Genomic DNA, 12,013 nt, shown 5'->3' on the forward strand with positions numbered 1-12,013 from the left:
TTCCTTGCCGAGATGTTGGCTGGGAAAACTCAGAGGTTTTCCCTAGGAGGAGAAGTCTCTGTGACATCCATCACCCTGCATTTCTGTGCTCTGTGCTCACAGAGCTTTCTGTAACGTGTGTAATCCCTCCTGTCTTGCTGTGATTGCAAACTGTTCCCAGCCACTCTGGGCTGGGGCAGGAGGCTTTACTGTGCACTTGTGTTCTCTTTCAGAGCCATCCTTCCTCCTGCTCCGCGTGCTGCCTGCCTTGTGCCTGCCTGGCAAGCCAGAGCATGTCCAGACCCAGGCGCAGAAGAGATGCAGAGGATGGCAGAGCTGCTGGGGCTGAGGGACGAGTGCGGGGAGGGGGCCGAGGGGGCTCCTTCGCTCACTGGCTCCTGCCTGGCAGACAACAGACTGAACCTGGATGTTTATCCTGACGGCTGCCACCGTTTCCTCCAGCTGTTCAAGGGGCAGCAGGGACAGGTGCTCCAGGTCGAGTTCCTCCGTCTCAGCAGCAACGATCACCTCCTTGGCTCCACGCTGGGCAGCATTCCTCATCTGAAGCACCTGAAATCCTTGGTGCTCAAAGGTAAAGTCCTGGGGCCGTCACCATCTAACTTTTCTAGGCTCGGATTTGTTTTAATCCTTCTCTCCACATCTGCAGAACAAACTGCCCCTGCAGGTGTTTTATTCTGGTGCCCCTTACCTCACCTTTGGCTCTTAGCCTTACTCAGAGCTGCATGCAGATCTCAACAAGATACAGGTTCTAGACTCTTATGTCCTTCCTTTGTTTCTACAGCTGCAGGAGACCAGTTCTTGGAGTCTGGTTGGGCTGATGCTGTGGCATTTTCTTTAGCCATTCTCTAGCAGAAGAGCTTTTTTTGCAGTTATGCAAGAAGAGGGTGATTGAAAGGTGTTGGAATTTTTTTGAAGTATGATAAGTTGTCTTTGCTGCATTTCTATCTGAATCAATCCATGCTTAGTCCTTGCCTACTGTCAGTGACCATAGGTGTAGCAGAGTTCAAGACAGACCAGAAGAGGCTGTTCAATATTTTATCTAAATTATGACTCAGGGTGTGCATATAATTGGGCAGAGTGTAATAACTGTTAGAGCTATAAATATTAGATCATTCTTTGGCTTTCTCATCTCTTTATTGTGGAAGGATCTCTATACAAATGGTATCGTTTCTGTATCATACTGAATCATTTGCTCTCTGGGAGGTGGAATTTTAAAATTAAATGAGAGAAAAAGGGGGGAATTTGTGGCCAGAATTCAGGGTTCTAACTGGAAACTGAAATGATTGAAGTGTGTTTCTATAGCTGCCACAGATTTCTCATGCGAGTAATTTGATTTGTCTTTTCCCCCTTCAGTAAGGTGAGGATAACAGCAGTGCCTTTTATCAGTCTTGTTTTATGACATGCGTACACACCATGAGCATCTTGAAGTGCAATAAAATAGTTCACTAAGATTTTCTTACGTGCAAAGTGCAGTGTGTCTGTCAGCTTGGTTGTTCTCACTTTGCACCATTGTGCAGCATAAGAAATGTTTGGTGCCCTCTGCTGTGTGTGCACACAAATAGAAAGCAGTGGAGGGAGAGCAGGAAGTGCTGAACAAATGGAGAAGTTTGGAAGTTGCCTTTCCTCAACTCATTTTCCATGGGTACAGCCCTTCTCCAATTTGAGTCACAAGCTGGGGTGGGCACTTGTATCCTTCCATCTCTGTGCTGTCTGGCCTACACGATACTGAATTACCTACTTTTCCCCCCACATTTCCACTGTTTTCCTCATGTCTGCTCTACAGTCTTGCAAGGTCAGAACTCAGTCCTAAAAGCTGTTTGTCTCTCAGCAGCATGGATAAATGCTGGAGGGCAAGGACTACCTCCTTAGTCCTGAAAGTGTTGTGTCTTGGCCACTGATGCTGATGAGTTGGGGAAGGAGAGTGGGAGGCTTGGAGGGATATGGCTCACCCTGCTGCAGGGTGGTAGGTGGCCTGGCTCACTCTGAGCTTTGACTCCAGATGTGTTTAGCAGAGCTGAACTGCTTCACTCTGGCATCTTTTAGTTTCATAACAGGTCTTGACCATTACACCCCTTTCACTGGTCAGGAAGCTGAGGCAAGGAGCAGAGAGCTCACTTCTTTGAGTACTTTGTAATTAGTGCTGCTCATTGTGATCAGTCACTCCCCACCTTGTGGGTCTCTGTGCTAAGGAGTCTCACTTGAGGCTGGTGAGGTATTCCTGTCGCACACTGACGTGTTCCTCCACTTCCCTCCACACCCAGGTGGCCATGCTAGGGATGAGTTTGGTTCCTGTCAGCATGGCATCCTGACAAGCTTGCCACCAGATTTTGGGAACTTGAGGTGCCTCACCCACCTGGATCTCAGCTTCAATAGACTCTCCACCTTGCCCAACTGCATCCTTCACCTTCCCAGCCTCCGTGCGCTCCTGGTGAGCCACAACAGCCTGGTGGCACTTCCTGAGGACTTTGGCTGTCTGAGCAAGCTGACTTTCTTCTCTGCTATGAAAAACCAGCTGAAGGGCTTACCTCAGAGCATCGGGGAGCTGTCCATGCTGCAGGACCTGGATCTCTCAGAAAATGTTTTGGAAGTGCTCCCCGAAGAAGTTGGGAATCTGCACAACTGCACAGAGCTGGATCTCTCTGGGAATCGGTTATTGAGCATCCCAGACTCCTTAGGTATGTATTTTCTAGGGATAAGAAAGATATGGGCTTGCCAAGCTTTTGGCACAGCCCACGACCTCTGAGGCCCTTGATCTCTGTTCCTGGAGGTGTTAGCACAAGCCATTTGTTACGTTGAAGCCAAATGGAAGGGATATCCATGAGAAACACACTTGGTTCAGTCAGTCCTTTTGAGCATTAAAGACTCTCTGGACCACACTTTCTGCCTCTGTGGATCTGCTAAGATCTCAATACAATTTGCAATAGATGAGGATCTGGCCTGACTGGTTTTGGGTAGCACCGAGGGCTGGAAACAGAGCTGGGAATTGATGGGATGCAAATACGGGCTTGAAATCACACTGTCTGGTGTCCATGGAACTGGGCTCTGACTTCTGCTGCCCAGTTTCCTGCCTCTTGGGTCCTGATTACTTTGTGCCTGGGGCTGTTATTGGTGCTGTTAATGAAAGCATCTTACATCCACACTTGTAGCTGAGTGCTGAAAACCAGAGCACAGAGGAGGCTGCATTGCCTCTCAGCTAACTCCCTGCACCCCTTTGTTTGGTGGGCTAAAGACATGTTGGGCTTTTGCACTTTTCCCTCCTTATGTGAGTGTTTACATGGGATGAGAAGAGAGGGGGGTTGGAGCTGACGTGCAATGCAATTAACAGCACGGGTAGGGGGTCACTTCTTGTTCTAACCTGCAGCCAATTTGAAGTCTCTGCGTCGGCTGCATCTCCACAGCAATCTCCTGGTGACAGTCCCTGCCTCCCTTGCCAGCCTGCCCAACTTGTCCAGGCTTGATCTGCAGAACAACTGCCTCCGTGCTATCCCTGCTGAGATCCAGTCGTCTCCGTTCGTGCACCTCCGAGGCAATCCCTTGGGAGAGGCTGAGCCAGCCCCACAGACTGGTAATTGCAAAGCTTCTGCTGCTGTGTGTTCTTCCTAGCTGTTCCCTCTCTCAGCCCAGCATGGCATACATGAGTTTGGATTAGAGAAGATAAGCAGGGGGGAATCACATCAGTATTTATTTGTCTGGAAAAATTATTAGGTTTTAAGGATACTGACAGTACTAGGTATGTTTTTATGAGCCTAAGCCTGGTCTGAAGGGCTCAGTGGTGCCTGGAATTGGGCTTTACAGTGGAAGTGAAAATGGGATTGACAGGAAATGGATCAGAAGAGGTCCCTAAAGGGGTCCAGCCTCTTTAGCAGAGGTGAGCACCAGTTCTTGGACTTGCTGCCTGGTCCTAAGGCTGTGGTAGCTCATACTAGAAGCTTAAAGAGCAATAAGAGGTTGTTCACAGGCTGCAGTGGAGCAGCTCTTTGTCCAAGGTGATGGTGATGAATGAGCAGGAGTCTGAACAGGGTCTCCCAGCAGTGCTCACAAGAGCAAGCACTGATTCCCAGAGGTGCTCACAAGAGCAAGCACTGAATCCCACATGTGGCCCCAGGCAATCAAACATGGCCCTGAGAACTGCAGGGGTGGTAGATTGAAATATTTTCTAATTCCCCCAGCTTCTGAGTTTCCCTGGGGGAGAGTCAGCATTTCCAGTACCTCTTGGGACCTCTAGGCCTCTTCCCAGTCTGCAGCTCACTGCAGCATGAGCAGGATTCTGTTAGTGACTTCTGTCAGACTAGGATTAAGCCAAAACTGTTCAGCCTTTCTTGTCTACACTGGTTTAACTAACCTCTGCCACCTCCTACCCAAACCTTCTTATTGCCACAGATGAATCCAGTGCCAGAAGGCTACAAAGACTCTCCCTTGCACCAGGAGAAGACAGGTAAGCCTCTGTTATTAAGAACTTTTATTACTATGGTGTAAGAAGGTCCCAGACAAGATTGGTGGGTGGTGGGTATTGCATGGATATATATGAGCTTAAAGCCTCAGCAGTAAAACACAAGTATGAGAATCTTCTGTTGATTTTTGGAGGGCTGAAGTCCTCACACAGTGTCCTACATTCATGCATTTCTCCTGGAAGCTTCACTGTCACCTCTGAAGGCTGCAAAGTGGCCCTGGCCTGTGGCATCCGTTTCTACTTTCCACCGGGGGCTGCCTGTGATCCTCTGCGGATCTACTTCCGATCCCTCGCGCCGGATCCGCAGTGGGTGAAGCTGAGACACCACGATGTCCTGCTCAGTAGAGTCCTGGAGCTGCGGCCTCATGGGGTCAAATTCCAGCAGGTGAGGACACATCCAGGTCACCTCTTGGTCAGTCTGGCTCTGCAGTAGCTCAGCAGAGTCTTCTGAGAGAGCGTTTTGAGAGAGCTAACCCCATCACTGCTGCTTTTAAGTAGCTGCAGGTCTGTCTTTCAAAGAAGCTCTGATGCAAGGACTCAGAAGACACAGCCAGCTTCTCTGGTGCTCTGCTGGCCTGGTGCCTTTGCCATCCCCACTGCTCCTAATGGAGCTGACCTGTAATCTTTCTCACTCCCAACCCTCCTGCTGTGCCAGAGGGTAAGTGCTGTTGCAGCATCTGGCCTTAGCCTGCGAGGAGAATGGTTCATGTCTTCCCTAAAAGTGTGATTGTGTGGTTTTCATTCAAGCTGGTGAGTAGTTACACCACCAGCATCAGCATGGCAGACTGCAGCTCACTGCAAAGTTGCTTCGCCCTTTGTGCCCAGATGCTGCTGAACTTTTCCTGCTCCATAGTGGACCATCTGTCCACATCTGTCCTGCTCCATCTGTCACCTCCCTGGAGGCTGCAGCGCAGAGCAGGTTCTCCCAGTCCCAGCATACAGGCTGTGTTTTGCCCTCCCCCTTCTTGTCTACTTAGGAAGCCACAGAGCAGAGCTGGGCTTGGTTTTATCCTTTCTGTTGGTGTCTCACAGGAATGCTTTTTTGCCAGGAGGTGCAGATCTGGATGCCATATGTCTCCCCTCAAACCCTTCATGAGCATGAGGTGGTAGTTCGGACCTTCAGTGGGCAGAGCTGGAGTGATCTGAGAACAAGAGTGGAGCAGAAGAGAAAATCAAAGGTAAGCAGACTGAAATGACCAGTGACAGACATCGTTCCTGTTCCCCTCTTTGGTTTTTGCCCAGCCAAGAGTGAGCCCATTTGAAACAACTCGTGAGCTATGTTTGGACCAACTGCTGTAAAATGTAATGGATTTCTGCTCCAGGTTTCCTGTCTCATGAAGGTGTGTCCCCTGAAGGTGATGAGTTGCAGCCTGTTCTAGTGCTTTCATCTGCTCAGCTGATACTGGCACTTATTTTCCTGCCTTTTTTGTATTAAGTTATATGTCCATATATATTTTTTCCCTGTCTTCTGTTACAGAAGCCTGTGGCTCACTGTAGTGTCCTTCACTTCTCTTGGTTCCTTGTTGTGTCTCGACTTGTGCAAAATGAATGCAAAGTGCCAGCAGAGGGGACTTTACTCTTCTCCAGTGTGGATCCAAACATCAAAGTGACCTTTCCTCCTGGAGCCACTGAATGGACTCGCACTGTTAAGCTGCAGGTATGAATGCTTTGAAAACCAACCTTTGGTAAGCTCTGGTGCAGCTGTTGTCCCATGCCAAGTACAGGGCCCAAAGGTGAGATGTCTGCCTGAAGGTAACTCATGTCTCATGTGGATGCTTCATGGGCTGACCCATCTTAGTTCACCTTATCTCTTAACTTCTCTGCCTGCTAAATGGGCCATGCTCCAAGCTGCCCTGCTTGGGAAAGGGATACCTGGCACATCAGCAGGTAGCTGCTTGTGAAGGGAGCACAAGAAGATTTTGCCTCTTTTTCCCTTGCAAAACATACTGAGCTTGGCAGAACAGCTCAGTGAGACTTGTGGTGTTGGGGGGAGGATCAAATTCTAAAGCCACCTCACTAAAATTAATTGTTCTATAGAGTTCTAGATAGCTCTGGATGCTATTGTAAGACCTTGGTCTGTCCTGACTTGCCAGACTTCAGCCAAAGTTCAGTGTACTTCAGTTTCTCACTGGGACCTGAGGCAAGAGCAGCGTTTGCCTGCTGGGTGCTGGGGCAGCTGAGTGAGTGCTGCAGGAATGTGGTGCCTGATTGCTCCACTCACTGTGCTGTCTGCCCTGTCCAGGTGCTGCCAGTGTCTGCAGAAGAGATAGACGAAATCACAGCCAGTGCAGGGTGCAGAGCCAGTCCCCTGCTCTGCCTCTCCCAGGACTCCCTGGTGGATTTTCTCAAGCCAGTGAGAATTCAGCTGTCCCTCCCACCTGGGGTCACAGGTCAGTTTATTCCCAACATTGGCAAAAAGAAATGCCATATGTGGAAAACCACAAATGGAGAGCTGAGAATTTGGTTTGCCTCTCCTGCTGATAATAAAGCTTGCTGCTTTTCCTGCAGGAGCAGCAAGGTGTGTCTGCTGAGTGAGTGGTGATGCAGGGATGTGGGAGGTCCAGCAGATCAGAGCTGAGCTCCACAGACCAGACAAGCTGGGATAATGGCCTTGGCAGATGGATTTGTCTGCTGAACTGCATGTGTATTTGGACTGCTGGGTTTAGCATGGTGGATTGGAGAGGCACTCCTGCCAACCAAGCTGATGCTTTGTAAAAGGGCTTTGATTCATGACTAGGAATAGCTTGAAGCAGGTAATGAAGATGCTGCCTTCAGAGGTTTGCCTTCTCTCTTACCTGCTCATGAATCAGGTTCTGAGCCACTGCAGTTAAAGCTGTACGATCACATGCTAAGCCATATCCTACTCTGACTACTGCCAGAAACAACCTCAGCCTTGCCAGGGATTCCTCTGTTTGCTGAGTACCCTGTGTCTCCTAATTCCCATTTTCTTTGACCTTTCCTGGCTTTCTTGCGAAGCAATGAAATCTTTCTGATTGTGGCATGGCCTTCACTGTAACACCACCTGGTATTTGTATGTCTGAAGTGCATCAGGTTTGAAAAGTTGGTCGGATGTGCATTAGAAAGAGACAGACCTTAATTAATGACACTAGATTTGATGAGGAGAATTGTCTGATGAATCTGTGGTGGAAACCAGTACACTATCAGTTTAAGTTTGAATAATTTGCCAGAATATCCTGGAAGCATTGGAATAGCCTCATCCTTTTATTGCTGCTCTTCTTTGACCAAAGTTCAGTCCTGGATGCTGAAGAGAAGGCCCTGAGCCTTAATTTGGTGCTTTTAAAAAGTGCATCACCCAAACCTGTGGCTGTGCTTGTAAAGCCATGAATAAAGGCATATAACACCTCTTGGTCATTGTTGTCTTTAGGGCTAAATTTGGATCAGTCAAGGCTGCATCTTCTCCACAGTGACCTGGAGGGACAAACCTGGGATGACATCACTAGTCAGGTGGTGCTGGAATTCACCCATCTTTATGTGATGTTTGAAGTCACTCACTTCTCCTGGTAAGTGCAGGATTAGTCCTGATGAAAAGATGGGATGTTCCTTGCTTTTCCCAGACTCTGACCAGAGGTCATGCCGTTAACCCCATCTGTTCCCTTGCCTTTGCAAGTCAGGCCCAACTTAGCACTTTGTCTCTACCCATCATCTTTTTCAATCTCTTGGGTGTGACACTGGCATCTCTCCCTGGGCCTTAATTCCTTAATTCCATGTCTGCCAGGTACTGGCTGTGGTACACCACCAAGGCCTACATTGGAGGCATTGCCAAGAAGGTCTATGAGCGGCTGCGTTTGTACCAGGTCAACTTCATTGCGCTGCAGAGGAAGAAGGACCCTGAGCAAGTCCTGCTACAGTGTGTCCCCAAGCACAAGGTCTGATCTGGGTTGCATTGCCTTGCCTCTGAGCTTCTTGGGCCTCCTTTGTGGGATGTAAGGGCAGCAGTGCACCAAAGGGTCCTGCTCACTGCCCCTGAGTCATGGCTGGGCTCTGCTGTCACCACACTGCTGCTGGTGATGTGATACTGACTCACAGGGCACTGGGGGAAGAAGAAAAACTTACTCTATGCAGCAGTAAATGCCATGCATTGATTTCCTCCCCTGCCAACCCCGAGGATTGGGCTGCTAAGAACAGCTGAGCCACAGTTACTGGCTATGTGCATGCTGTTAGTGTCCAGCAAACATGAGGCAAAACTTGTTGACTTAAGTCAAAGATAAAGTTAACATGTCACTTGTCTAACATGGACTAATGGTGTGGGGCAGAAGCACTGCTGTTTTCAGCTGAGTGGTTAGAACTGGTACTCTTCCCAATGTTCCTTGCTGTTTACAGTTCAAGCAGTGGAACAGAACACATGAGCCCTCCTTAATCTGCTACAGTGCAACATCAGGTTAGTTTATGCTAGGAGTTTGAGCTAATCTGGTTGATTTTGTAGGGCAGGAGATGGGAAGTAGTCAGTCATTTTCTTCTGCTGCCTGTGCCCTAGGGGTATCAGCCCTCAGCAGTGTTGTTTCAGATACTAGCAAAGTGAGTGTTCATCTGTGTTTGCAGAGCATGTACCTTGACAGGCAGTGCAGCCTGGTGAGGTGTTATTTCATCAGACTGCCAGCACAGACACAAACATCTGCAAGGATTCTTTATATCTTGGGCTCTGGGCTAAAATTGTCTGCAGAGGAGATGGCAGTGACACAATGAGATGATGGTTTGGGTGTGTCTGTATCCCTGCTGGGGGTGGTCATGGGGTGAGAGAGAAGGCTGACTAACAAATAGAAGCATAGACACCTCTGCTCTAAGGTGACTCTTGCACTGCCTCTGACACCCCAGTCTGCCACTGTGATCACAGGCTGCACAGCCAAAATGAGCCTTCTGGTGTCTTCAGCTGTGTGCTGTTGCAGCATGTGTCTTTTTGCAGACAGAATGTTTTTTAATGGCATACTGTGATTGGGATATGGTAACAAATAAATTCCTCCCTGTCTTTGAAGGTTACTGACCTGTTAAAAAGACAGAGACATTGCTGAAAATGCTCTTTTAATGGCAGCTTTGGGATGGCCTGTCTTTGTTAGTCCTGATAAGCTTTCCTGCTTTTTATTTGAGAGTAGGAATAGGAAAGGCACAAAACTCTGAGCACTTCTTTCTTGTCTGTAGTGAATGTAGCTGGGATAGGAAGGGGTGGGTGTTGGTTTGCATCCTCTTCATGTAAAATGGACTTCCCCTGTTGAAGGTAAGTGAGGGGAACATCATGGTCATAGGGACACAGAGGAGGAGACAGATGTGCTTCAGACCAAACATGGGGGCCTGTGTTGTCATCCTTGTCAGGTTGAGCCAGTGCTGAAGAAGCTGCAGAATCGCTACCGAGGACCTGAGCCATCAGACATGGTGGAGATGTTTGAGGGAGAGCAGTTTTTTGCGGCTTTTGAGCGAGGCATCAGCATCGATATGGGTATGGCAGTACTGGGCTCATTCTGCTCCCACCTACCTCTTGTGCCTCTCTGTCCCTAGCTGTGTTTCTGCTGGGGGCTGTACTCCTCATGGCATTCCTCTCTGTCTCCAGCTCACTCACTACTCACAGCAGCCGGCCCACAGTCCTGTCACGTTCTCTGGTCACCCAACTTTTGTGCCTACTTGTCCCCATGAAAGTGCTGTAGACTCATTTCCTCTCATGCTCCTGTATGCCTGCAGAGGGCAAAAGTGTGTTTATTTTATGACTGATCTGCTTCTGCAGCCAGCTGTGCTCTTCTCCTGGCATCTTAGACACCACACTGAAATGCCCACAGTGATCTGATTAATGTTGCCCATTTCTGAGCTTTTTTCTTTTTTTGGAGAAGGCATTTCTGAAATAAACCAGAGCAAAAAATTCCCCCTATTGAAGCCACTAGAAGAGAAGGAAAGAGGGAGCAGGATCAAAACTCAAGATGATGTTTCCTGTCATGATTGTCTGGACCTATTATGGCTGCAGAATAAGCTATTTTCTGCAAAACCTGAACACACAGATGAGTTTCATTGTTGTAAATTAAATGCAGCTTAAAGTGCACTGGTCTTTCAGGGGGGTTCATGAGGCCAGAGTCTGTCCCTCTGTCTTGATTTAGGCTGGACTCTTAACTTAATTTCCAGATAATTCATACACAAATGTAGTACCTGATTATATTTTTCTCCTTTAGCTCTGTTCTGCAGAAATGGTGAGGAGATAGGTAACATATTTTGTGCATTACAGGGTGCTATTACAGCTGATCCTGCCCTCCAAGGATAGAATGGACTGAGATGGGAAGGAAGTGCCAAGTATGGACTTGATTCCATGTGTCATCCTGCCTTGCCTTCCATTCCTGAACTTGATCTCTGGCTTGTGGCTATTCTCCTTTTTCACCTGCAGGACCTGATTTCTCCACAGTCAGTGTTTTCTGCTTTCCTGTGTCCCCCAGTGAGGAAGGGAGGGTTGCAGTCCTTTCAGGCACAGGCAGAAGGAGCAGTTAGTAGCATGGAGGCTGCTAGTGGATGATGAGCTGTTGGCCAGGCACACTTCTCTCCACAAGTTGAGTGTTTGCTGCTTCTCTGCACAGATCGCCCCGACTGTGTCGATGGACGCCTCACATTTATTTTTTACTCCCACTTGAAGAACATGAAGGAAATCTACGTGACCTCCCCTGTAGACAGGAAAGGCCAAGCTGTAAAAGGCCAGGTGAGCAACCAGTTACACTGACGTTTTGCTTCCTCCTTCATCATCATTGCTTTTACATGCTCCTCATAATGATCTCTGAGTGCTGGCCATGACTTTTTTCCTCACCTCTTTCTCTTGGCTGTGCATTTCACTGACTAAACCCTGAATAATCAAGGAGTGTTGTCTCGATGGATCACTCATCACTTGGCTCTCTGACTTACATTCCTGCCATTAATTCTTGGGGTGTTGGCAGTAAGTCCAGCCCGTATGGCAGAACCTCAGTGCTCCTCCCAGTTGCACGTAACCAAGCAGTCATATTTGTAGGCTGAGGACAGGTAAGAATGCTGAATTCATTCTCTCCCAGACAGAAAAGATATGATGCAAACAGGCTTGGCCACTGTGGTTGAATCAGAGCCTCACTGCATGCTTTCTGTTTGCAAAGGTCTCTTTCTACCGAGGGGCAGTTCCGGAGAGCATCCCTGAAGATGCCAGCAGGAGGAGGAAAGGACCAGACTCCCTCTGGCTCGCTACTCTGCCCATCAAACTGCCTGTGAGTTGTCTCCTACAGAAAATTTAATCTAGAAGTGGTGAGAGGATGGCCTTCCTGCTAAGATAAGTTTGTTTTCCTCTGTGAGAACGGATGCAAGGATGACCACAAGAAATAGCTGCCCGGCCATGTCATGGAGATTTCCCACTCCTATGAGTGAGCTCTTCTGAAAAGAGAAACACGAATAGCTGGGAGTGGTCTCCATCTCTGCTGCTCCTCTTGCCTGTCAAGCACAGGCTTGTTGGATGGGTGGTCAGAGAGGGCGGATCCTTCATTCAAATGAGGGATGCAGTACACGAGGAAGCTCGCTGTAATTACAGGAAGTGCCTGTTTTGTTTATAAATTCCTTAGTCAC

The 12,013-nt window shown here is 48.5% G+C and overlaps 1 protein-coding gene across 1 annotated transcript in view; it reads left to right on the plus strand.

Moving 5' to 3' along the window:
• Positions 1-297: 297 nt before the first annotated feature.
• Positions 298-12,013, plus strand: part of PIDD1 (p53-induced death domain protein 1) — a 13,423-nt gene continuing 1,707 nt past the window's right edge. Inside the window, exons 1-13 of the mRNA XM_009070493.1 lie at positions 298-571; positions 2,262-2,675; positions 3,362-3,565; positions 4,381-4,435; positions 4,634-4,835; positions 5,500-5,628; positions 5,928-6,107; positions 6,693-6,840; positions 7,836-7,971; positions 8,187-8,337; positions 9,776-9,899; positions 11,014-11,132; positions 11,554-11,661. Of these exons, the coding sequence (XP_009068741.1) occupies positions 298-571; positions 2,262-2,675; positions 3,362-3,565; positions 4,381-4,435; positions 4,634-4,835; positions 5,500-5,628; positions 5,928-6,107; positions 6,693-6,840; positions 7,836-7,971; positions 8,187-8,337; positions 9,776-9,899; positions 11,014-11,132; positions 11,554-11,661 (2,244 nt within the window). The remainder of the gene's footprint in view (positions 572-2,261; positions 2,676-3,361; positions 3,566-4,380; positions 4,436-4,633; positions 4,836-5,499; positions 5,629-5,927; positions 6,108-6,692; positions 6,841-7,835; positions 7,972-8,186; positions 8,338-9,775; positions 9,900-11,013; positions 11,133-11,553; positions 11,662-12,013) is intronic.

The sequence above is a fragment of the Acanthisitta chloris genome, unplaced genomic scaffold, assembly GCF_000695815.1.
Source record: "Acanthisitta chloris isolate BGI_N310 unplaced genomic scaffold, ASM69581v1 scaffold9042, whole genome shotgun sequence".
Classification (NCBI taxonomy): domain Eukaryota; kingdom Metazoa; phylum Chordata; class Aves; order Passeriformes; family Acanthisittidae; genus Acanthisitta; species Acanthisitta chloris.